General features: G+C 48.1%; 1 protein-coding gene across 2 annotated transcripts in view; it reads left to right on the top strand.

Moving 5' to 3' along the window:
- The window catches only part of ttyh2 (tweety family member 2), a 73,209-nt gene extending 51,988 nt beyond the window's left edge, over window positions 1-21,221 (top strand). The window contains exons 6-15 of one of the 2 annotated variants that reach the window (XM_035406903.1): window positions 2,174-2,246; window positions 9,231-9,300; window positions 9,529-9,584; window positions 12,340-12,432; window positions 12,625-12,717; window positions 13,378-13,520; window positions 13,647-13,832; window positions 14,459-14,537; window positions 16,927-16,941; window positions 18,324-21,221. In XM_035406903.1, coding sequence (XP_035262794.1) covers window positions 2,174-2,246; window positions 9,231-9,300; window positions 9,529-9,584; window positions 12,340-12,432; window positions 12,625-12,717; window positions 13,378-13,520; window positions 13,647-13,832; window positions 14,459-14,537; window positions 16,927-16,941; window positions 18,324-18,404 — 889 coding nt within the window. In that variant the 3' untranslated portion in view covers window positions 18,405-21,221. The remainder of the gene's footprint in view (window positions 1-2,173; window positions 2,247-9,230; window positions 9,301-9,528; window positions 9,585-12,339; window positions 12,433-12,624; window positions 12,718-13,377; window positions 13,521-13,646; window positions 13,833-14,458; window positions 14,538-16,926; window positions 16,942-18,323) is intronic. The other variant, XM_035406905.1, reaches the window with a different exon arrangement.
- The last annotated feature ends 173 nt before the right edge of the window (window positions 21,222-21,394 follow it).

Here is a 21,394-nt window from a genome sequence, read left to right as displayed (position 1 = left end):
GCAGTTCGTTCATGATGCACGGTTTGTTTGTAGCATTTCAGGCCGCAAGTATGTCTGTCAGCCAAATTTATGAATTCCTGTCTTGGCAGGGAAGAAATCAGCAACCGATAAACACCAGCAGACAGAAAGAAGCTCCCCGCTTGCATTCTCACTCAAGTTATCCTGAGGAAATAGCCCGTAACGGGGGGCGGGCGGAGTTGGGGAGGTGGGGGGGGGGGGGGGGGGGGCTCAGCAGGTTTCGCGGCCCAGCGGTAAACCGCCGTTTTTGCGATGAAGGAAAAATAGGATGCGTGCTTAAGAAGGACGACGGGCGGCTCGAAGTTCCCCTGGTGGAGGAGAAGAAAGAAGCGTGCGTGTGGATGTGGCGGCTAGTCGCGGTGAGAGAGGGAGGCCCACGCTGGCACTCCTCCCTCTCCACGGCTGTGTTCGTGGGGGCGGAGCGCAGTTGCTGTCCGTTTGTTTGGGACTCCCCTGGCCCCGCCTCCAGCTGCTCGGCCAGCTCCACGCAGGGCCCTGATGGATGGCGCTTATTATTTTGTGCAATAATGGCGGCGACGGTGAAAGATTTGTAATCTCATTGACGGTCCGCTACGTGTCCGCGGCGCTCGTAAACAAGGGTCTGACCCCCCCCCTCGCCCATGTCTCCCTTTGCCAAAGCGGGGGATGACTTGTGGGATGTGAAATTCATTACTGCCCATGACCCGCTCTGAATGGAATTACCCAGAGAGCACCTCTGCGCTCGGTCCCGCTGCCAAATGTTTAACGCAGTGAGCCTCCCCTCCCTTAACACCGCCTGTGTGTTGGCCCTCGGTGCCGGTCTGCACCTAAAGTGGATTTTCATCTTAGACCCAGGTGTTGTCCTGTCAAGGCCCGCTGGTCTTCTAGGCCAGTGCACTCTCTCTCTCTCTTTCTGTCTCTCCCCCTCTCTCTCTCTTTCTGTCTTTCTCTCTCACTCGCTCGCTTTCTCTCTCTCTCTGTCTCTCTCGCTCAGTCTCTCTCCCTCTCTCTGTCTGTCTTTCTTGCTCTCTCTCTCTCTGTCATTCTCGCTCAGTCTCTCTCTCTCTCTCTCTAATGTAAATCACTCCATTTAAATATTCACTCAAACGTGTGGTGCTGTGAGACCAGTGTAATTGTGATGACGGAGTGGTAATAAAGCCTGCCAATAAATCAGCGCTTAAAAATGGACGATGAATGATCTGCTTGGCTTGAATTTCGAATCAATACCTATCGATTCAGGCTACTTAGAGGGTCTTTCTCTGTTGCGGTTAACAATTGCAGTACTGCTATTACTACTATTACTAAAATAATAATATAATAATAATAATAATTACAACAATAATAACTACAACTATAAAAGTAATAATAGTCATAACAATAGTAAATTAACCGAAAAAAACTATGATTGATCTGCTTGGTTTGAATAATTTCCGTGTCCCTAATGTCTATTGATCTTCAGGCTAGACACACCAGCCAAGTAATTAAGAGCCGTCAGTCAAAGCTTATTGGAGCTTCTTGGCCTTCAGCAATCTTTCCCGCTCTTTCGCTTTCCCTCCCCCTCTTTCCCTCCGTCTCTCTCTCTCTAATGTTTATATACTGTACTCTAGAGAGCTAGCTCTGCGTGTTCTTCAACTGATGTTTTGTACAAATAAATATGCGGTGTGCACAAACAGAAACTGTATTGCACTCCAGAGAATATGGTGTACAGTATACACTGATTTACTGGTACTAGCCATGTTCCTAGAGGTCTACCATCCTGTAGGTTTTCATTTCAACCATAATTTAGCCCACCAGATTTTACTCATTAGCAGCTCAATGCAATCTCGTTATTGCAGGGTTTTATGGATTTTATGGATCATAACACCCAGCAGTAATGTATGCAGCAGTTTGTTGGAACAAATTATTTTAAATGTGTTTTGTAACATTATTTTTTGTGTATTATGGCTGCTGTATCATGGGCCATGTAAGCTGGAAGATGCTCTAATGACTGGATATGACCATGGCTATGTTCTTGTTGGTCATTTGCTAATGGAAAGAAAGAGGGTTTTAGAGTTTTAGGGTCCCTAGAGTTTTTACACTCTTTCATGCTTGTCAAACACATGACCTTCATTTTCACCTTGATTGATGTCTCCTTCTCCCTCTTCCTCCACCCCCCCCCCCCCTCCCTTCTCTCCAGGATGATGGTGTTTGGGGTGCTGACTCTCGTCCTGAGCTGGGCGTCGCTAGGCGCGGACACCGCCACCGCTGTGGTGAGTTGCCGTGGGAACACTTGCCGAGGTCAGACGGGCCAGTCATTTAGAGCAGCCACTAACAAAGGAGCAGCCAATCATAGCTGGCGACCGTGTCCTCGCGTGACCAATCGTTGGCCAATCGCCAATCATTGACCAATCACAGCATTCTGCAGTCTCTTCAGTCTCTTAATCAAGGCTGCCCAACCCTGTTCCTGATAATCTGCCGTCCTGTAGGGTTTAAGTCCAACCCTAACAAAGCACACCTGATTCTACTCATTAGCAGCTCAGTGTAGATCTCTAGCTGTTGAATGAGGTGTGCTTTGTTAGGGTTGGAGTAATAACCTATAGGACGGTAGATTAGGAACAGGGTAGGGCAGGCCTGCTCTTAACCCTGACGGACATTCTTCTCCACAACTGGGACACTGAAGTAGGGATAGGATGGTCATGACATCACATTTATAGGTAGAAAACTGATAGGAGCTCCTCCGATCATAGCGTACATTGTTGGTACCCAGCCAATCACCATTGGTGTTGTTCTGTTGGTTGTTACCAACCTGTTTTTTAATTGGTGGAGCTCCTCTCCATTTTCTATGTATTATTTTGGGCTGCAGCTTTCCTATCACTGTTTTATTATATACAGTGTTCCTGCACCTCAGACTCAGACCGACATGCGTCACGCAGCGCTGCGGAGACCTTGTGTGTGCGCCAGGTGAGACACTGAACCACAGGGGTGCGTGTGCACTCACCCCTGGGCCCCCGCACGTTTAAGGGGTGTTCGTTAGAGGTTCAGTGGCCCTTGGACCGCTGCCCTTTCCGCGGGGGAGTGCGAATCGGAGGAGAGGGGCCAGCGCCTGGCTGCTGAGAGTTATGAGGGTGTTCTTCGGTCTGTAAAAACGCCAGCTAGCCCTCGCTTCATGGACTTCGGCCGCACTGTGGAGGCAGATTACAGTCACCCCCCCCCCCCCCTTGCAGTGTGAATTAGACCCGTCTGCTTCAGAAATGTCATAACGTGATGAGACAGCGCCTTTTAACAAAACGGGTGACACTGAGAACTCAGCGTGGCCACCGATATTATGGTGACCTTGGAAAAACGCGCGATTCGTAGAAAGATTTTCCCGGGCAATTATCAAGACTTGCGGCTCCTGGAGGGCTAAAAGGCTTTATAAAACTTGATAAAATTTTTTAAATATACTGTCGTTCACTGCTACTAAAATTTTAACCTGATAAACAGACATAGGTAGGGAAATGTGAAAAAAAGAAACCTCCCCTTTGAGGTGTATATTCTGCCTAAGAATACTACAGAACCTGGAGGTCAGGCTTATCTAGCGGCTGTACTGGCTAAAAGCAGGGAGGTGGGTGCTTTTAAAAGGTAGGTGAGGCTCTCAATCACAGACGGAGGCTTCCGTGGACTTACAGAGAACGGAGTAGGCTTGCAGAGAAGTCGCTGAACGGAGAGAGGGAGAGAGGGAGGGAGGGAGAGACAGAGAGAGAGAGAGAGAGAGAGAGAGAGAGAGAGAGAGAGAGAGAGAGGGTCACCGGCGTTCGGATAGCCGTGTTCACCGTTATCTCTTGTGGTGCAGGGAGGTCCCCGTAGGGCCGCTTGTCTAGGTGACCGACCCACCGTAATTACCCTTCTCACGGGGTCCACATTATCTCTGTCCACAGGCTACGCAAAGCTCTGAGAGCTGGGCCTTCCCTGTTTTTCACTTCCCTTTGGTGTTAAAATGTGACCGCAAATAATATATATATATATATAATTATTTATTTTTTATTTAATGGGGTTAGAGTAGTGAATGGCACTTGAGACCAGCTGGAATTTCTTCTGAAGGCCTCTCTATCCCTCTCTCTATCCCTCTATCTCTGTTTTGCCTCTCTTTTCTCCCCACTCACTCTTCCCTTCCACCACCAAATCTCTTTCTGTCTCCGTTTCTCCTCCTCTTTCTCTCTCTTTATTTTTGTGCATGTTTTTTGGTGCTGAGACAGGGGTGAAGTCTACCCATATTGAAAGTTGGTCTGTTTCAGTTCTACTCTGAAAAGAGAGGCGTCTGTGTTTTGTTTGTGTGATAATTTGATTTTTATTTGAAGTGTGGTTTTGATCCTATCAAAAAGGTCTTTGCTGATATATCTGATTGGATTGGCTATCAGCTATGTATCTGATTGGTTGTACTTCAAGAAGCATTTTAGTCAACCCTAACCCTAACCCTAACTGGGACTTTGTTGCGTAATGTTTTTAAGCGTAGAGAAAGGCAAGCAGCCTCTGTTGCCACCCACCATTTTCCTTCCGGAAATGTGTCTTTTTTTTTGTGGTGTTTGGATTTGATGACTGTTTGTTTACAGGGGTCTCAACAGGGATTTATTCAGAACGTGAGTGGTGACATCATGAGAGCAGTTGGCCATTGTAAAAAAAAAAAAAAAAGAAAAACAAAAAACATTGGAATGAACAGGAATATATTGTGTGAGGGCATTCTGTGCCAACTTTCCTTTTTTATTTTTTGGCATGTAATGTAATTTCACCTTTGACATTTGGCCTGTCACGTGGCTGAGTTTGAGCTGAATGGCCCCATTATTGGCGAGCATAATTTTGTTAGGCTGCTTCGCGCAACACATTCCCCGATGCGTGGGTGTTTGTGCCTGTGTCTGGCATTGTCATCAGTGAATCACTGCTAACAATGTGTTACTCAGACAACGCAGAGCATGAAGATTCACATGCCCCGCTCGTGGGAGGAATCCATTTCTTTCTTATCCATTTATTGATCCAGTTATTGACAAAATCATATGTTAGTTTATTTATTTATTTATTTTGTTTAGTGCAGGAAGACTTCGTTGAGATCACAATCTCTTTGCTTGGGGGGGACCTGATATAAAACACAGGTTACAAAGACCATTTACAATCCAAATGGAAAAGCAAAGATCAGAACAACCATGGTTGTGGTTGTTATTCAGAGGTTAAAAGCAGGAGCGTACTTCTTACATTTAAAATCAACAACTGGAATTAGGATCCAGAAATGTACTGTGTGTGCCAGCCTCATTGTGTTGAGAGAGAGAGAGAGCGAGAGAGTGTGTGTGTGTGTGTGTGTGCCTGTGTGTGCGTGCGTGAGTGAGTGTGTGTGTGAGTGAGTGTGTGGGGGTTTGTTCGGATACACATCTTCAGTCAGCTGTCTGTGAAGAGCTAAGCACTCATTTGGACTGCTGCAAAAAAAAAGATTTCTCCAGAGAATTTAGACACGGACCTCAGCCAAACATGTTCTCATAAGAGAATCATTTCTGTTGTAGAGATTTCCTGTATTACTTTCAGCTGCCAGATGCACTAATCTCACCGATAGGGTCACGAGAGGCCCCTCACTGCCAGACTCTGATTCAGTTAGTGTCTGCCTGGGGTCAAAGGTCACTGTAGTCATTAACCTGTGGGGTCTGGGAGGGATGATTCCTATTGAGTGGGACACACTTAACGGGCCACTGTCCCGAAAACAGGGGCTCCCAGGGTTCAATGGCTGCCTTCGAAAGAGGAAACGACACGCTAAATATGCGACAAGCTGAGAAGGGTGAAGCTCAGCGGCCTTAGCCCTCCGGACGCAAACGACAAACTGGATCTGCCTTAGGGACAGAGAGTCAGGCGGAGTGGATGTGAGAGGGTCCTGTGTACCAGCGAGGTGGAGGGGATGGAGAGATTGAAGAAGTGTCTTTTGTTTTCTCCTTTATGGCCTGATGATTTAGGTTCCGCCTGTTTTAAGTTCTGGCCGGCGGTCAGGAATCCGTTTCGGAGCAAATTGGAGCCGTAACTCTCCGGCCCTCCGCACGGCGCTCCGCTCAGGCCCTTCATTCCCTTTCCGTCTGCATTCTTGCCATTTAAGGTGGAACTGATGAGTCTCCCACACTGTGAGAGAGTGAGGGGGGGGGAGTTCCGTTCCTCCTTAACAACGCTCCTCATTTTTTTCTTTTTTTGTAAGCGGTGCTAATCCCCGGCAGGTCCAGTGACTGTGTGAGAAGATATCTACCAGTCTGCTATGCCCGCCGGGAAGCGCTTCCTGTGTGCATTTCCCCCGCCGCGTAAAGGCTTATGCACGCACCTAAAAAGCTGTCCACGCTCCCGGTTACGTAGTGCGAACAGCCGGCCCGGCCGGCAGCGGTCAGCTAAGGCTGCTCCCCAGGCTCTGGCCCTGAGGCTGGAGAGGCCCAGCTGACAGCAGCTGGTCTGCTGGAGCTCCACAGGCAAGAGGAACCTGCAGGTGTTCCACCCTTTCTTTTCTCTCCCTTTATCTAGCTTTCTCTTGCTCCCCCCCCCCCCCCCCTTCTCCTCCCATCTACCTTTAAATTACGCAGTGCTTTATTGGGCAGTGCGTTCCAGACACCTGGGACTTAAAGGACTGCTTGCACAGAATTTGGACTCATGTTTTGGAAAAGATGGCCGCGGCAGTGACCGTGATGGTCATTAGCTTCATGCAGAGCGTAAGGCCTAATGGCCAGATTAAGCCTGGGTCCAGACATCTACAGTTCACTGGCGCGGCCGCTGTGCGCTATTTACGCGTTGCGTTTGCGCACACACGGATTAAGGACAGCCCTCATTTTGACGGTGTTTACAAGGTGTCTGGCTGCACTTGGATCGGCTGTTCCCCTTGGTATGTGCAGAAAACGCAGTGGAGCCTTGTGTCTGTGGTTTGTCTGCGAGAGAGCGGTCTTATCTAATGTGGAGGAATGTGGCATTGTTCACTACTGCCACCTCCTGTTCTGAAGAAGTACTACAGTGCCCTGTGAGGGAGCTTCACACCAGTGACAGTATTATTTATTAATTAATTTTTTACAGAAAACAGAAGTGGCAAGCATAAATAAACCAAGTAAATTTAGTCCTTTGTCTAAAATCTAAAATCTGTCACCTTTAGTGCAGTTCTTCAGCCGCATGACCACAGACTGTAGATAGCGGCAATATTAAACGAGGCCTTTGCTCTGACACAGAAACTCACTTACTGTGACCCGAGAAAGCTATTAGCAGGACATTCTTTAAAAAGAACAGCCAGAAACTATCGCAGCAAATGGATTCTGTGTTCTTGTGAGTGCATCTCATAAATGGATGATTAAGTTAGATGTGATTTTGGCTGGTGCCAGTACAAGAAATGCTACATGCCAAAATAATACACATACCAGTCCCGCTACGCTACCATTCTAGATATTAGACGTATAAGTGAACGCGTGCAACATTTGAGCAACAATAAGCATTACCTTTGGTGTTAAAAATCCAGTCATGCTTCATGTTAAGTCTATCCATCTATCCATCCACCTCATTGATTTTGAACAACTGACTGCCTGGTTTGAAAGTTGACAGTTTAACCATGTTGGTCATGGGGGGGGGGGGGGGGTTGCTCATGCCCAGATCTGGCCATTTTTTATTTTATTTCAATCCCACTCAACCTTTCCTCTTATTTGCCACCTATGAATCGCCACAGCCAACTTTGGTTTGCTTTTCAGGGGCAATTTGGGGTATGATGTAATGTACGCTGTGGCATGTGAAATGCGCTATACAAATAAATTTGTTTTGATATGCACACTTGCAATTGGACTTAGGAATAGGGTACAGGGCAAGGTTTAAAGGGTTATTCCAAAAATGTGCATAATGACTTGATAGTGCTATCATTTTCACAATGCGGCTGCCACAGCTTTGACTGCATGATCGTGCATCACATGCAAAGTCACTAGTTAGCTAAAGCAGAGGTTTTCAACCATTTTTGATCCAGGGGCACCTAATTTGCACATCCATAGTCATTGCATATCAAGCCTGGCCAGGTACTTGCCACAGTAACTTCAAAAACCCCCAGAGGTCTGCGCCCCCCCTGTGAATTCAGCAGTTTTCCACAAGCAATAGAGAAGCTTCAGGTCCACCCTCTTTGATCGCAGCCAGGGTATGGTATCCTGGGAGCCATGGGGAGTTTCTGTCTCCTCCTGCTGGGAAGCGAAGCGGTTACTGAGCGCGCTCAGTTGCGAGCGCACGAACCCCGCGCAGAAGTCTCCGCTCCCTGCCGTTGTTGGAAAGATACTGACTCTTAAAATGCGGGGGTGGAGGGGGGGCTCTAGCCGATTCTCGTTTAGAAATGCTCTCGAATGCAGGTCGCGAATTCTTTTCGCCCGTAATTGCCCTGGTTAAACAAGAAGTGTCGTTACTGCGCGACTGGAACGAGGACGAGGCCACGGTCAACGAGCTGTTGAGACAGGAGCGCAAATTAGGATTCGGTCATGTGCGGAATGTATGCCTAATGTATGTGGATGCACGCGGCTATTAGGCTGTGGCCGTATTCAGAGCACAGACATCCGGATGATGACCTCGCTGGGGTGTTATAAACGACCATACAAGCGACGTGCTCCGACTGCAAACCGCACAGTTCTTTTTTTACGGAGCTCGTAGCCTACAATATATCTATATCATTGTGCAGACGGCGAGTTGTTTCTTTAAGTCTGGAAGACGGGGGCCGACGCACAAAACGGAACACGAAATAAGGGATCAAGAAGCGGAATGCGGACCTGCGTGAAATATACACCAATCATAGCCGGCGATTTGGTAATCCCTGTGTCCTGGGATTCTTTGAGCGTCGCCTGCACGTATTGTGATTTTTAAAGCGGTCAGACTGACCTTAATTTCTGGCGCACTGCAGCGTTGGTGCGCATCCTTTGTGGGTCAGTCCAGAATCGCTGTTATTTGCCCTTTTTAAAAAAATTCTGAATGCAGGGGCTCAGGGCTGCGTAGGCTTGCGTCCACAAGGGGCAAATATTTAGAGTGCGAATTTGAAAAGAGAATTTGTTACGAAACTGTCTGGGCCATTTTTTTTTTAAACATTAAATGCAGTGTGCTTGCCTGCATGCACTCACATGATTGTGTTTGTTTGTTTATTTGTGAGTGTGTGCACATGTTCGCAGGTATCTGGGAGTGTGTGTGCGTTCGTGCGTGAGTGAGTGAGTGAACGTGTGTGTGTGTTTTTCAGCCTCCTTATTAAGGCACTAATGTCCTGTTGTCCGCAGGGCACCAGTGACTTCTGTGTGTCCCCAGACAAGTTCCTCATGAACCAGACCAAGGGCTTTATAAGCTCAGGTGAGTGCCCTGAGTGTAAATTCTCATTCCCCACCAGCAGGGGGTGCACATGTTCTACAGGCCCACTCCATTAAGAGGAAATGTATCCATTTTCATTTTTGTTAAATGTTCTTTTAATGGATTTGTGCATACGGACATTGCCGCTGCTCTTGAGCTAATCGCTCGAGCAGAAATCGTACGTTGTTTGGTGTAGCTGAAGCCCCACCCTCTCTCCCTTCTGCCTTACAGATATCGTGCATTACTACCTGTACTGCAGCCAGAGTCTGCCCAACCCCTTCCAGCAGGTACAGTACTCTGCAGAGCACTCACTGCTTTCTGTCGCTCAATGTGCCTCTCGCTCTTGCTCTCACTTGCACTCCCTCTCGCTTGCTCTTGCTCTCTCTCTCTCTTGCTCTCCTCTCTTTCTCTGTCTCGGTCTTGCACTCACACTCGCTCTTTCTTTCACTTTCACTCTCACTCTTGCACTTGCTCTTGCTCTCTCTCTCTCTCCCCTCTCTCTCTCTCTCTCTCTCTCTCTCTCTCTCTCTCAGAGCAGGGTTTTTAGGTCAGGCCAGAGAGAGAGAAAATGAAATGTTTGGGTGCACGTTTGGCAGAGCAGCCCAGATCACGTCGCGCTGCACCTCAGCACACGCCCCTCAGGATCAGATCAGTGGTGCGGACAGCCTGAGCGACCGAGCGCTAACCGCCACGATAACGTTTCTGCTTCTGCCTCCACCCTCCACACACCACCCTCCACACCACACACCACCCTCCACACCACTCACCACCCTCCACACCACACACCACCCTCCACATAACCCTCCACACACCACCCTCCACACCACACACCACCCTCCACACACCACCCTCCACACCACACACCACCCTCCACACCACACACCACCCTCCACATAACCCTCCACACACCACCCTCCACACCACACACCACCCTCCACACACCACCCTCCACATAACCCTCCACACACCACCCTCCACACCACACACCACCCTCCACACACCACCCTCCACACCACACACCACCCTCCACACACCACCCTCCACACCACACACCACCCTCCACACACCACCCTCCACATAACCCTCCACACACCACCCTCCACACACCACACTCCACCAGCACCTCCACACCACCCTCCACACACCACCCTCCACATAACCCTCCACACACCACCCTCCACACACCACACTCCACCACCACCAGCACCTCCACACCACCCTCCACACACCACCCTCCACATAACCCTCCACACACCACCCTCCACACACCACACTCCACCACCACCATCACCTCCACATAACCCTCCACACACCACCACCACCCTCCACATAACCCTCCACACACCACCACCACCCTCCACATAACCCTCCACACACCACCACCACCACCAGTCCTAAAATAACCCTCCACACGCCACCACCACCACCAGTCCTAAAATAACCTTCCACACACCACCACCACCACCAGTCCTTAAATAACCCTCCACACACCACCACCAGTCCTAAAATAACCCTCCACACACCACCACCAGTCCTAAAATAACCCTCCACACACCACCACCACCAGTCCTAAAATAACCCTCCACACACCACCACCAGTCCTAAAATAACCCCCCCCCCCCCCAGCAACAGTACCAGTATTAAAATAACCCCTCACCAGTCTGAAAATAACCCCCCCCCACCCCACCACCAAACTGAAAATGCCTCCCTCCCTCCACTGAGAGCTCTCTTTGTTCAGCTTCCTGTGGTCACATCTCATTTGGGTTCTTTTCTTAAAAATAGAAATTCTTTAGCCAGAAAGGTTGACTGATTAACAGGTCTCCTTTACATCCTGGATTTAAAAATAGAGGTGAAGTCCTCTTGCTGAGGACACAGAAGGTAAACTAGCTTTCAGAAAATACAGGCGAATACCAGGGCTGCGGAAGCCAATTGAATGTAAAAATGAATTGATATTCACTTCATTAAATTGAAAAGTTAAAAACAACCCAGGTGCCTGGCCCCTCCCCCTTATGGTGAGCTGTAGGCGGGGCCTGTCTGTTCCATGAGGTGGGGGGGGGGGGTGGCCTGGCTGGCGTGGATGCTATAAATCTGACAGTCTGACGGTCTAACAAAACCTATTGGTCTTGCGCTTCTTTAAACCTAGTACATTTCTAATTAATAAATTCTCTTTTTCTGAGATCGGTTACATCACTAGCTTTTCAAAGTCAAATATTGTGTTCATTGAACTGAGCAGTAATAGAGATGACTGGGTCCCGGTCGGCATAGAGGCCAGACCGATCATCTCTCCTTCTCTCTCTGCCTCCCTTCCCTCTTTTTTATTTTGCACGCTGGCAGATTCTCCTCAGACTGTGTGTTAGCTGCTCTGCTAGCCAATCGCCGCTTTCTCAGGGTCAACACTGTTGACAAGACAATGAATTATAGCCTAATCTTTAATCAGCGGGAATCGGCTCATTGTTATTCAGTTATATTGTGTCTTAATGAGTGCAGAGACTGCCTCATATTTTTGTGTTCACCTTCCCTCTGCACCCTGGCTGTTGGGTAGTATCCCAGAGTGCCTGGGTAGCCATCCCAAAAAAAAATTCCAAAACATGTCTGTGGTGCTTGAGTTTCCCCATTGGCCTCCCTCAATAATTTCCAAATCAGGGTTTGAGAATGGAGCATGGCTCCCTCTGCTGGTAAAAGGCAAAATGACATATCTCACTCGCATGTGCAGCACCACAGATTCTTTAGGCTACACCAGATGTTCAGCTTCTCTCCTTCCTAACAACCTCTTTTCAAAAAAGCAGATTCAGTTTTTTTTTTTTTGAAGAGGCACGCCCTAGGGAGAGTACTTCTTTGGCATGGTATTTGTCCTTGGACGTGCTTCACGAATATTTGAATATTTAAAAGATATGCATGCTTCTTTTACCTCCGCTTTCTTATTTCTGATGAGTGTCTTTAGCTTCGCAGCGCGGTTTGTTTGGCGTGAGAGCGCGAAGCTGGCCGTCTGGTTGCTTTGTAGAGTCTGTGAGTCACGTGATGTCCCCTGCCTTGCTTCCACAGTCCCTCACCATATTCCAGAGGTCTCTGACCACCATGCAGATACAGATCCAGGGCCTGCTGCAGTTCGCTGTGCCCCTGTTCCCCACTGCTGAGGTGAGTGTCCTACTGTTGGGTGAGGGGGGGGGGGGGGGTCATTGTGTGCGTGTGTGTGTGTGTGTGCTTGTGTGTGTGTGCTTGCGTGTGTGTGTGTGTGTGTGCTATAATGGACGTAGACTGGCAGTAGGAGGGTAATATATGTGCTGTGGGTAATTGCTCATGTTTAATCCTATGTGTGAATGATTCCAGAGGGACCTGCTGAGTATTCAGAACCTGCTCAACTCCTCGGAGGCCAGCTTGCACCAGCTGACTGCCCTGCTGGACTGCCGCAGCTTGCACAAGGTACCGCATTTCCCATCATTCCCTAGTCCCAGTGTACGGTACTGTCTTCTCCCCACACGCTGCAGTGTCCCGCTCTTCCTCCCCCACCCTGCCTGCCCTCAGAATTCGGCTGAAACCCAGACAGTGGCTTTGCCCTCTTTCTCCAGCCAGAGCAGTAGCCATGGCAACTGAGGTCAAAGACCTGAGTCCTGTCAGTCCTGTGTGTGTGTATGTGTGTGTGTGTGTGTGTGTGTGTGTGTTTTTTTTGTGTGATTCTGCAGGACTACCTGGACGCTCTGATAGATGTGTGTGTGTGTGTGTGTGTTACAGGACTACCTGGACACTCTGATAGGTGTGTATGTGTGTGTGTGTGTGTGTGTGTGTGTGTTACAGGACTACCTGGATGCTCTGATAGGTGTGTATGTGTGTGTGTTACAGGACTACCTGGATGCTCTGATAGGTGTGTGTGTGTGTGTGTGTGTGTGTGTGTGTGTTACAGGACTACCTGGATGCTCTGATAGGGGTGTGTGTGTGTGTGTGTTACAGGACTACCTGGATGCTCTGATAGGTGTGTGTGTATGTGTGTGTTACAGGACTACCTGGACGCTCTGATAGGGGTGTGTGTGTGTTACAGGACTACCTGGACGCTCTGATAGGGGTGTGTGTGTGTGTGTGTTACAGGACTACCTGGACGCTCTGATAGGGGTGTGCTATGACGGGGTGGAGGGGCTGCTGTACCTGTGCCTCTTCTCCCTGCTGGCAGCCTGTGCTTTCTGCACCATGCTCTGCGCCACGTCCCGGGCCTGGAGGCACATCGCCAGCAGGTGAGCGCCTCCCCGAAACCTGCCCCGCGCGGCCCTGCGTCCCCATGGTAACACCCCGCCCCGCGCTAACCCACTCCTGTGTCCCCATGGTAACACCCCACCTTGCCGCCTCTCCCCGCCCCACAGGGAGCGGGACTACGACGACATCGACGAGGAGGACCCCTTCAACCCCCAGGCCCGGCGCATCGCGGCCCACAACCCCAACCGGGCCAACATGCACAGCTTCTGCAGCTACAGCAGCAGCCTGGGCAGCCAGACCAGCCTGCACCCCCCAGCACAGGCCGTCTCCAACGCCCCCGTCTCAGAGTACATGTGAGTGTGTGTGTGAGGGTGTGTGTGTGTGTGTGTGTGTGTGAGTGAGGGTGTGCACGTGTGTGTGTGTGTGTGTGTGTGTGTGAGTGTGTGAGAGTGAGGATGTGCACGTGTGTGTGTGTGTGTGTGTGTGAGTGAGGATGTGCACGTGTGTGTGTGTGTGTGTGTGTGTGTGTGTGTGTGTGAGTGAGGATGTGCACGTGTGTGTGTGTGTGTGTGTGTGTGTGAGTGAGGATGTGCACGTGTGTGTGTGTGTGTGTGTGTGTGAGTATGAGTGTGTGTATATGTGCACGTGTGTGTGTGTGTGTGTGTGTGTGAGTGAGGATGTGCACGTGTGTGTGTGTGTGAGTGAGGATGTGCACGTGTGTGTGTGTGTGTGTGTGTGTGTGAGTATGAGTGTGTGTATATGTGCACGTGTGTGTGTGTGTGTGTGTGTGAGTGAGGGTGTGTGTGTGTGTGTGTGTGTGTGTGTGTGTGAGAGAGAGTGAGGATGTGCACGTATGTGTGTGTGTGAGTGAGGATGTGCACGTGTGTGTGTGTGTGTGTGTGTGTGTGTCTTTGGGTTTGTGTTTCTGCTACTTGTCCTGTTATAACCCCCCCTCTCTCTTTCTCTCTTTATCTCTCAGGAACCAGTCTGTGCTTTTCGGGGGGAACCCTCGCTACGAGAACGTGCCGCTCATCGGGAGGGGCTCTCCTCCACCCTCGGTGCGTTGGGCCCCGGAAGCCAAGTCCTTCTTGTGACGTCGCTGTCACCCCCTCCTGCCTCCACTGCAGCAGTCACCGTTACAGGGGCATATAGCTCATTCTGATCTCACAGTTACTGGGCCATAGGTCATGTTAAACTCACAGTTACAGGGGCATATAGCTCATTCTGATCTCACAGTTACTGGGCCATAGGTCATGTTAAACTCACAGTTACAGGGGCACGTAGCTCATTTTAAACTCACAGTTACTGGGGCTGAGTTCAGTTTAAACTCACAGTTACTGAGGCTCAGCTAATTTTAGACTCACACTTAATTAGCTCACTTCAAATTTAGCTGCTCTGCCCACTGACCTGTTTACCTGGTTTGTACCAGGAGTGCACAGCTCCAGTGCTGGACGGCCACAGTATCTGCAGGTTTTTGTGGTTTTCATTCAGTATGCAGGCAATGTAGGCCTTGAAAATCAGGTGCGTGGACCCTTTAGCCAGCTAATGACTTAAATGACTTAAATTAAGCACTTAAGTGCTGAACCACGCCAAAGACCAACAGACACACCGGCCCTCCGGGATTGTAGTTCTGCAATCCAGGTTCATACGGAGTTTCTAATATCACAGAGTATCTCATTTACTGTGTATGAACACTTAAGAGCCCACTGTCTTCTCTGTTTAACGTGTGAGGGAGAGGAGGCAGCCCCCCTGCCGATTACAGACGGTACTGCATTTGCCGTTTCTCAGAGCAGAGCTGACCTTTACTTCGCTGCCATTTAGAACAAGCTCTTATCCAAAGCGACTTACAGTGCCGTCTCGTGGTGTACAATGACCTCCTGGTGAACTGTCTGTAGCCCCCTCTTTTCTTCCTGGTTTGATCTCTGCGGTTAATGCTGTTATTTGTGCCGTGGCTCCATTTTGGCTCTATCTGAATTAGCCTCTGTTTTCCGGCTCCTGCATGCGTTCGGCCAAAAAGGCCCCCGTTGCGATTTTTATGAGCTTTTTAAAAGAGACTGAAGGTCAGGCCAGGCTTGCTTGTGCCTCAGAAAACATTCCCAACTGGTACCGTGTCTGGAAGCCCTGAAGAAGATAGAAAGAACGTGTACACGGATAACAGAAAAAAAAGAACATAAATGACTGGCAATCGATTCCACGGCCAAAATGGCCGCCCTGGACCATAGGCATGATTTAGCTGGGTCTCCCCTCTGAAAGCAGCATTTTCTATGTTCAGTGCCAACTCGACGTTGACCCCACTCCTTCCAGGAGTATAGCTTCTCACAACCCGCCCCCCCCCCCCCCCCCCCCCCCACCATGTTACTGAAACAGCCCATGGTAGAGCCTGATTACAATTTTGACGGTTCACTGCGTCTGATGTCATTTGGCAAGGGGAAAGAACCGTTTTATTACGTGCATTTAAATTTTATCTGAGCTTTAAAATGAGCTTTACTCCGCCACTCGTATATCCCACAGCCTGAAGATTTCCTTTCATCTGTGGGGCTTACAGAAGGAATTACAGTACGGCTGTTCTCCAGATTTTAGTCTTTCTGCAACAGGACTCAAATTGGGGAGAAATATTTGGACCAGTATGTGTATTCTTCTGCCATCTGAAAGCCCCGGCATGTGTGTGGATTACAGTAAACTGTGTCTACATCAGTTATTCTCTGTCATTTTTGGAAAGTAATTTGAGAAACCGTACCACATAACATATATATAAAACAACTTTTTCAGGCAACAAAAAGGGTTTTTTTTGTGGTGCTAGGGTACTTGGTTGTATCAAGAGAAATAGAACAATTTATTTTAAAGAAGAATTTCAGGATTTCTACATAAAGGTAGAAATGAATGGAGACCAATTCGCTAAGACGTACTGAAGGTGACCCTCCAATAAATGAAGATTTAGATATACATTTTAGGTTTACTGTAATGTATTTTGATATCTAAACAACATATTTTCTAAATGAATTTGAGACTTCTATAAACATATCAGTTTTATATTCTATATTAATTTTATAATAAAAATTTAAAGATTGGAAAAAAAAATCTGTTGGGATCCTATTGCCGTGTTGTTCAGCGCCATGTGTACAATTTTATTAGCCAGGAAAAACTGATCTCAGTTTCACAACTTCCTGGACTGGAGCTGGCCACTTCCTGTCCTCCTAGGACTTATACCCCCCCTCTCTCTTTTAATAGATAGGGCTTTTATTCTGGAGGAAATTACAGTGAGTCTTCTCCTTTCAACAGATTCCATCCCCTTCCTGAAACTGCTTTCTATTTCTCAGCTAATAGCTTTTATTTTTTTGTTTTTTTGTTTGTTTGTTTATATGTTGTTTATCTGTGTGTATGTTTGTATATCTGTGCGTGTGTGTGTGTTTTTTTTTTATCAACTTTTTTTTGGAGCTATACTCTCAGCCATTTAGAAACAGAGTAAGTTTTTCTCTCTCTTTCTCTGGATTTCAGATCCTTTCCTTTTCATTCATCCCTCTTTTAGCCTTCTTCCTTCCTCAGTTCCACTCCTGTCTGTTTATTTCACTCTTAAATTTTTTGGGGTGGGGGGCAGCCCCCAGCCGTCATATTGCGCTTACACCCCTCCTCCTTTCCTTTCCTGCATGCTTTTCACACAATCGCTGCTCACTTCCTTTTTTTTCTCAGTCATTGTCGATTAGTAAACATAGATTTATTTATTTGTTTATTTGGGTTGGATACTTTCAGAAAGGTTTTTTTTAAAGAAACCTACGTACGTCCCAGCCGATCTGTTGCAGGTGCTCTCGTCCAAAAACGCGCTGGAATAAAGAGGCTGAGAAAGATGGCCGCACGCTGCTTTAATCCTCTTCTGCAGCCGTCCTCCCTGATGAAGGCCCCTGGGGCTGAAGCGCTGCGCTGAGAGTTAAATAAACGGGAGCGGGGGAACCGGTGTGCGGCCTTCTCTTCAGCCTGTTTATTGGATGCTTTTAAGATTGGGGGTGGGGGGGTGGGGAGGCGGGGTTTGGTGGGAAATGTACCCTTACATGTGTCCTCCAGGGCAGGACATGGCCACGCCTGAAGTTTTTTTTTTGACACCCGCTGCAGTCCATGTGCATGAGCAATGTGGCCTCTCAGCGTAATTCTATAGTTTTAACTGCCATGTGATCGATGTTTGAGGTCAAACTATAGAATTCGAGGTCTGTGACGTCCTGCCTGAAGGTTTAGGGTTGATGGGGTGTTTCAGTGTGCCCGGACTGAACTTAGCGCCCCCTTGTGAGATGTGCGTGACACTGCTTGCTTTACTTGGTTTGGATGCATTATCCTCTCTCCTGCCACCAGCCCTTTCCTTGTTCTTTGACTGTGGCGTAGGCCCCACCCCCTTTTTCAGGAACGGCCCACTTCCGTCCTGCCAGAGTTCCCCCTCATTTGTCAGTTAATGCATCATGTGGCCCAGATTTGTCCTGTTTTCCTGTGGTGAGCGTGTGTGAGCGTCTGTGAGCGTGTGTGTGTGCGCGTGTTTGTTCATGTGTGTGCGCGTGTGTTCGTGTGTGTGTGTTGTGTGTGTGCGTGTGTGTGTGAGTGAGTGTGTGCGTGTCTGAGTGTGAGTGTATGCATGTGTGTATGTGCGTGTGTGTGTGTGTGTGTTTATGTATGTGCATGTGTGTGTGAGTGTGTGCGTGTCTGTGAGTGTGAGTGTATGCGTGTGTTTATGTGTGTGTGTGTATGTGTATGTGCGTGTGTGTGTGTGTTTATGTATGTGCATGTGTGTGTGAGTGTGTGCGTGTCTGTGAGTGTGAGTGTATGCGTGTGCAAGTAATCACCTGTTTTTCCCATCTCTCTTCTAGTACTCTCCCAGCATGAGAGCCACCTACCTGTCTATGACTGAGGACCAGATCAGACACTTCGGGAACGATTTCCAGGCATAGACGTCCTCCTCTTCCTCCACCTCCTCCTCTCCCTTCCCCCACCCCGCCCCTCCATCCCAGAGGAGCGACGCAAGCAACCTCCTTCAGCACGCGTCACGAACCGTGACCCCCTGACCCCGACCTCCCTTTCACCTCCAGTTTCAGTGGGGAAGCAGGGGGGGGTTTCCCCCGGCGAAATACCCCAGAGTGGCGCGTTCAGTCGCAGCCCCCCCCCCCCCCACCCTCAAATCGGGGAGGTCCCCCAACGGTCCAGACGGTGTAAGGTTCTCAGCCTTCAATCTTCACCAAGTCAAGCTGACCATTCAAACAGCAGTCACACAAACTTTATATAAACCTGTTCGCTGTCTCTCGTTTTTAACGGGTTCATGAACATGACAGTAGTAGTGCTGTAATAGGTCATCCTAACAGATTAGGTAGAAGTCTAATAAGTCTTCCTGAGAGTAGAATGCTCAGGAAAAACTGTTTTTTTTTTTTGTTTTGTTTTGTTTTGTTTTGTTTTGTTTTGTTTTTTGCTGTCCTTGTTCTCACAGACAGGTAACAGTGTGTCAGCTTAGTGGAATGAAATCGGATTTTTGCCCACACCTAGTAGCTAACATTTTACTCAAGCCAAAACATTCTGTAATACAACAAAAAAAAAAAACTCTCAAGAACACTGGAGCCTTGAGCCATTCTTACTGCCTTTGACCGTGTATGCAGTGACTTCCCTGTCTATTGCTAGTGAAACATTGTTAAAGCCTTTTAGGTTCTTGACCATGAATAACACTTGTGTTATGTCATGGAACATTTTTGATTTGTGATGGTGTAATAAGAACTTTTTTTTTTTAAGGAAAACTAACCAACATTTTGTGACTCCTTTAAATAAGTAACTCAGACACTGAAAATTCCTCTCGTGTAAGTGAAACTTCTTTTGAAGCGGTAGTTCGTGTATGAATCCCGCAAAAGCATGTTCGTTTTGTGCCTCTGTGTCCTTGCCCCGCCCCCTTTCTCTCCATCAAACTAACTAGCTCTGTGACTGTTAGAATTTTATACTTCGTATCTTGTCCGTATCCAAAGGTGTTTTTGACTGTTTGGTCGTTCGTTTGTGAGCGTTCGTTTGTTTAAAACTTGGTGGGTTGTTAACACTGGGTGAAGTCGCATTTACAAGCATGGTCGTTTGTTGAAGGCCTCCACCGATAAGGCTAGCACTAGTTCTGGGCACGTGAAGGGGAGGGGAGGGGAGGGGAGGGGAGGGGAGGGGAGGGGAGGGGAGAGGGGATAAACCAAGCTGTAAACAGATTAACATGGGGAAGGATGCCAGTCACAGTGCAGATACTGTACCTCACAGTACTATTATTCCGTTCATCAGCTAGTGGTACCGAACACGCAAGCTGTTAACCAGCGTGTAGCGTTGCACTGATCAGTAACTGTACCCGAGTCAAACCACCTGTTTACTGCCAGAGTCTCGGCCCTCAGACGACCTGGGGAACGACTAGTGCCGTGCCCTGAACACTGTCTTTAAACGGATTACGCTTGAACTGAACTCCCCTTCAAATCCCTCCGACCACAGCGGCCATACATTTCAGCTCCAGTGCAGCGCTTCCTCTTGTTGAGCCGCAGCTGAATCTCCCTGAAGCACAAAAGCGCTGTCCACTGTGTTCCCTTACAGCTGAGGCAGGAGCAAAGCCATTAAAACACCCCAAGAAGTCTTCCAATTCACACCCCACACCAGTCCGCCATTCCAGCGGCGATGGCCTCCTGTGTGTTCACTATTCCAAAGTCTCACTCTGCCGCTGATGAAGTTCGGTGCACTCTGATTCGCTGCCTCGTTATGAATATTCATGAGTAGGGTGGGGTTCCAAGCCAGAAATTCCACAGCTGTAACAGAAGTAGTATTATGTTCTAGGGTTAATGGGATACTCTGTGTTCCCCTCATTCTGAAAGGCAATTGATTCCCTTTCGAAAATCAGACACGAGTGTGTGCATTACCGAGACTTTCTGAGCCAGTTTACCTGCTCTTAAAAAAAAAAAATACAAAAAATCTGCTGAGCCCTGCACAGTCTAATTATTTGATGTGATCAACTCATTTTTATTTTTATGGCTCTTGGAAGTTGAAAATTTTGAAAATTCCTAACACTCCTTTTGAAGCTAAAACGATCTTTGTCGTCCCGTCTTGATTCATGTACATAAATTGTATGATAATGACCAGAAGACTAGTTAGTTTATTTTTTACATTTTTTTTTGTCTTTTTTAAAAAATGTTTTGTTTTCCAATGTGCCAGAAGTGGTTGGAGATCAGCCTACTGATGAGTGAGAACTGGAGCCAGACGGCTGTGACTTTTGTGTTTTCAATCCACCGTTTCAAGGGTCACTCCCCCACCCCCAAAAAGAGAAGAGAAAAAAATGTCACCTCGTAGCGCAATTTTGAATACAGCGCTAGCACGTCCATCTTGCGAGCGAGCTGTGCCTCCTGTCTGGGAACCTGTGGGAAAGACAAGAACAAGACGCCAATCCGGTCTCACCCTGACAGGGATGACTAATATTACGTCTTCCATGGGGGGGGGGGGGGGGGGGGGGGTACTGAGCGTGTTACCACCCCTGAAATTATGATTAACAAAAAAAAAATTCATATTCTAAAAATGGTTGATTATGTAGGCATTTTTGTTTTTATTTTGGTTTGTTTCATTTTGTTTTGGTAGTTTGGTTGTCCTGTGCATGTAAGGTTGTTTCAATGTAGCTTGGTCTACAGCCATTGAGAATGGTGCTTGGTTTCTATGTATAATACTGAAGCCCCCATGCAGGGGGGGAATAAATCATGGTAATAAAATACTTTTAAATAGCAGTTTTCTCTGTCTGGTGTTTTTGTTTTTTCTTTGTCCCTTTCCCTCCAATTTGGAATGTCTGATTGTATTCACCAGCCACGCCAGTGCTGTCCAGAGAACCAGTTCAAATTGATAGTGATTAAGTATTCATCGTAATCAATTTGGGAAAGCCAGGCAAGTACGTGCTCACCTC

The sequence above is a fragment of the Anguilla anguilla genome, chromosome 2 (genome assembly GCF_013347855.1).
Source record: "Anguilla anguilla isolate fAngAng1 chromosome 2, fAngAng1.pri, whole genome shotgun sequence".
NCBI classification, from domain to species: Eukaryota; Metazoa; Chordata; class Actinopteri; order Anguilliformes; family Anguillidae; genus Anguilla; species Anguilla anguilla.
Note: the sequence above shows the minus strand (reverse complement) of the source record. Positions and strands in the feature narration are given on the sequence as shown.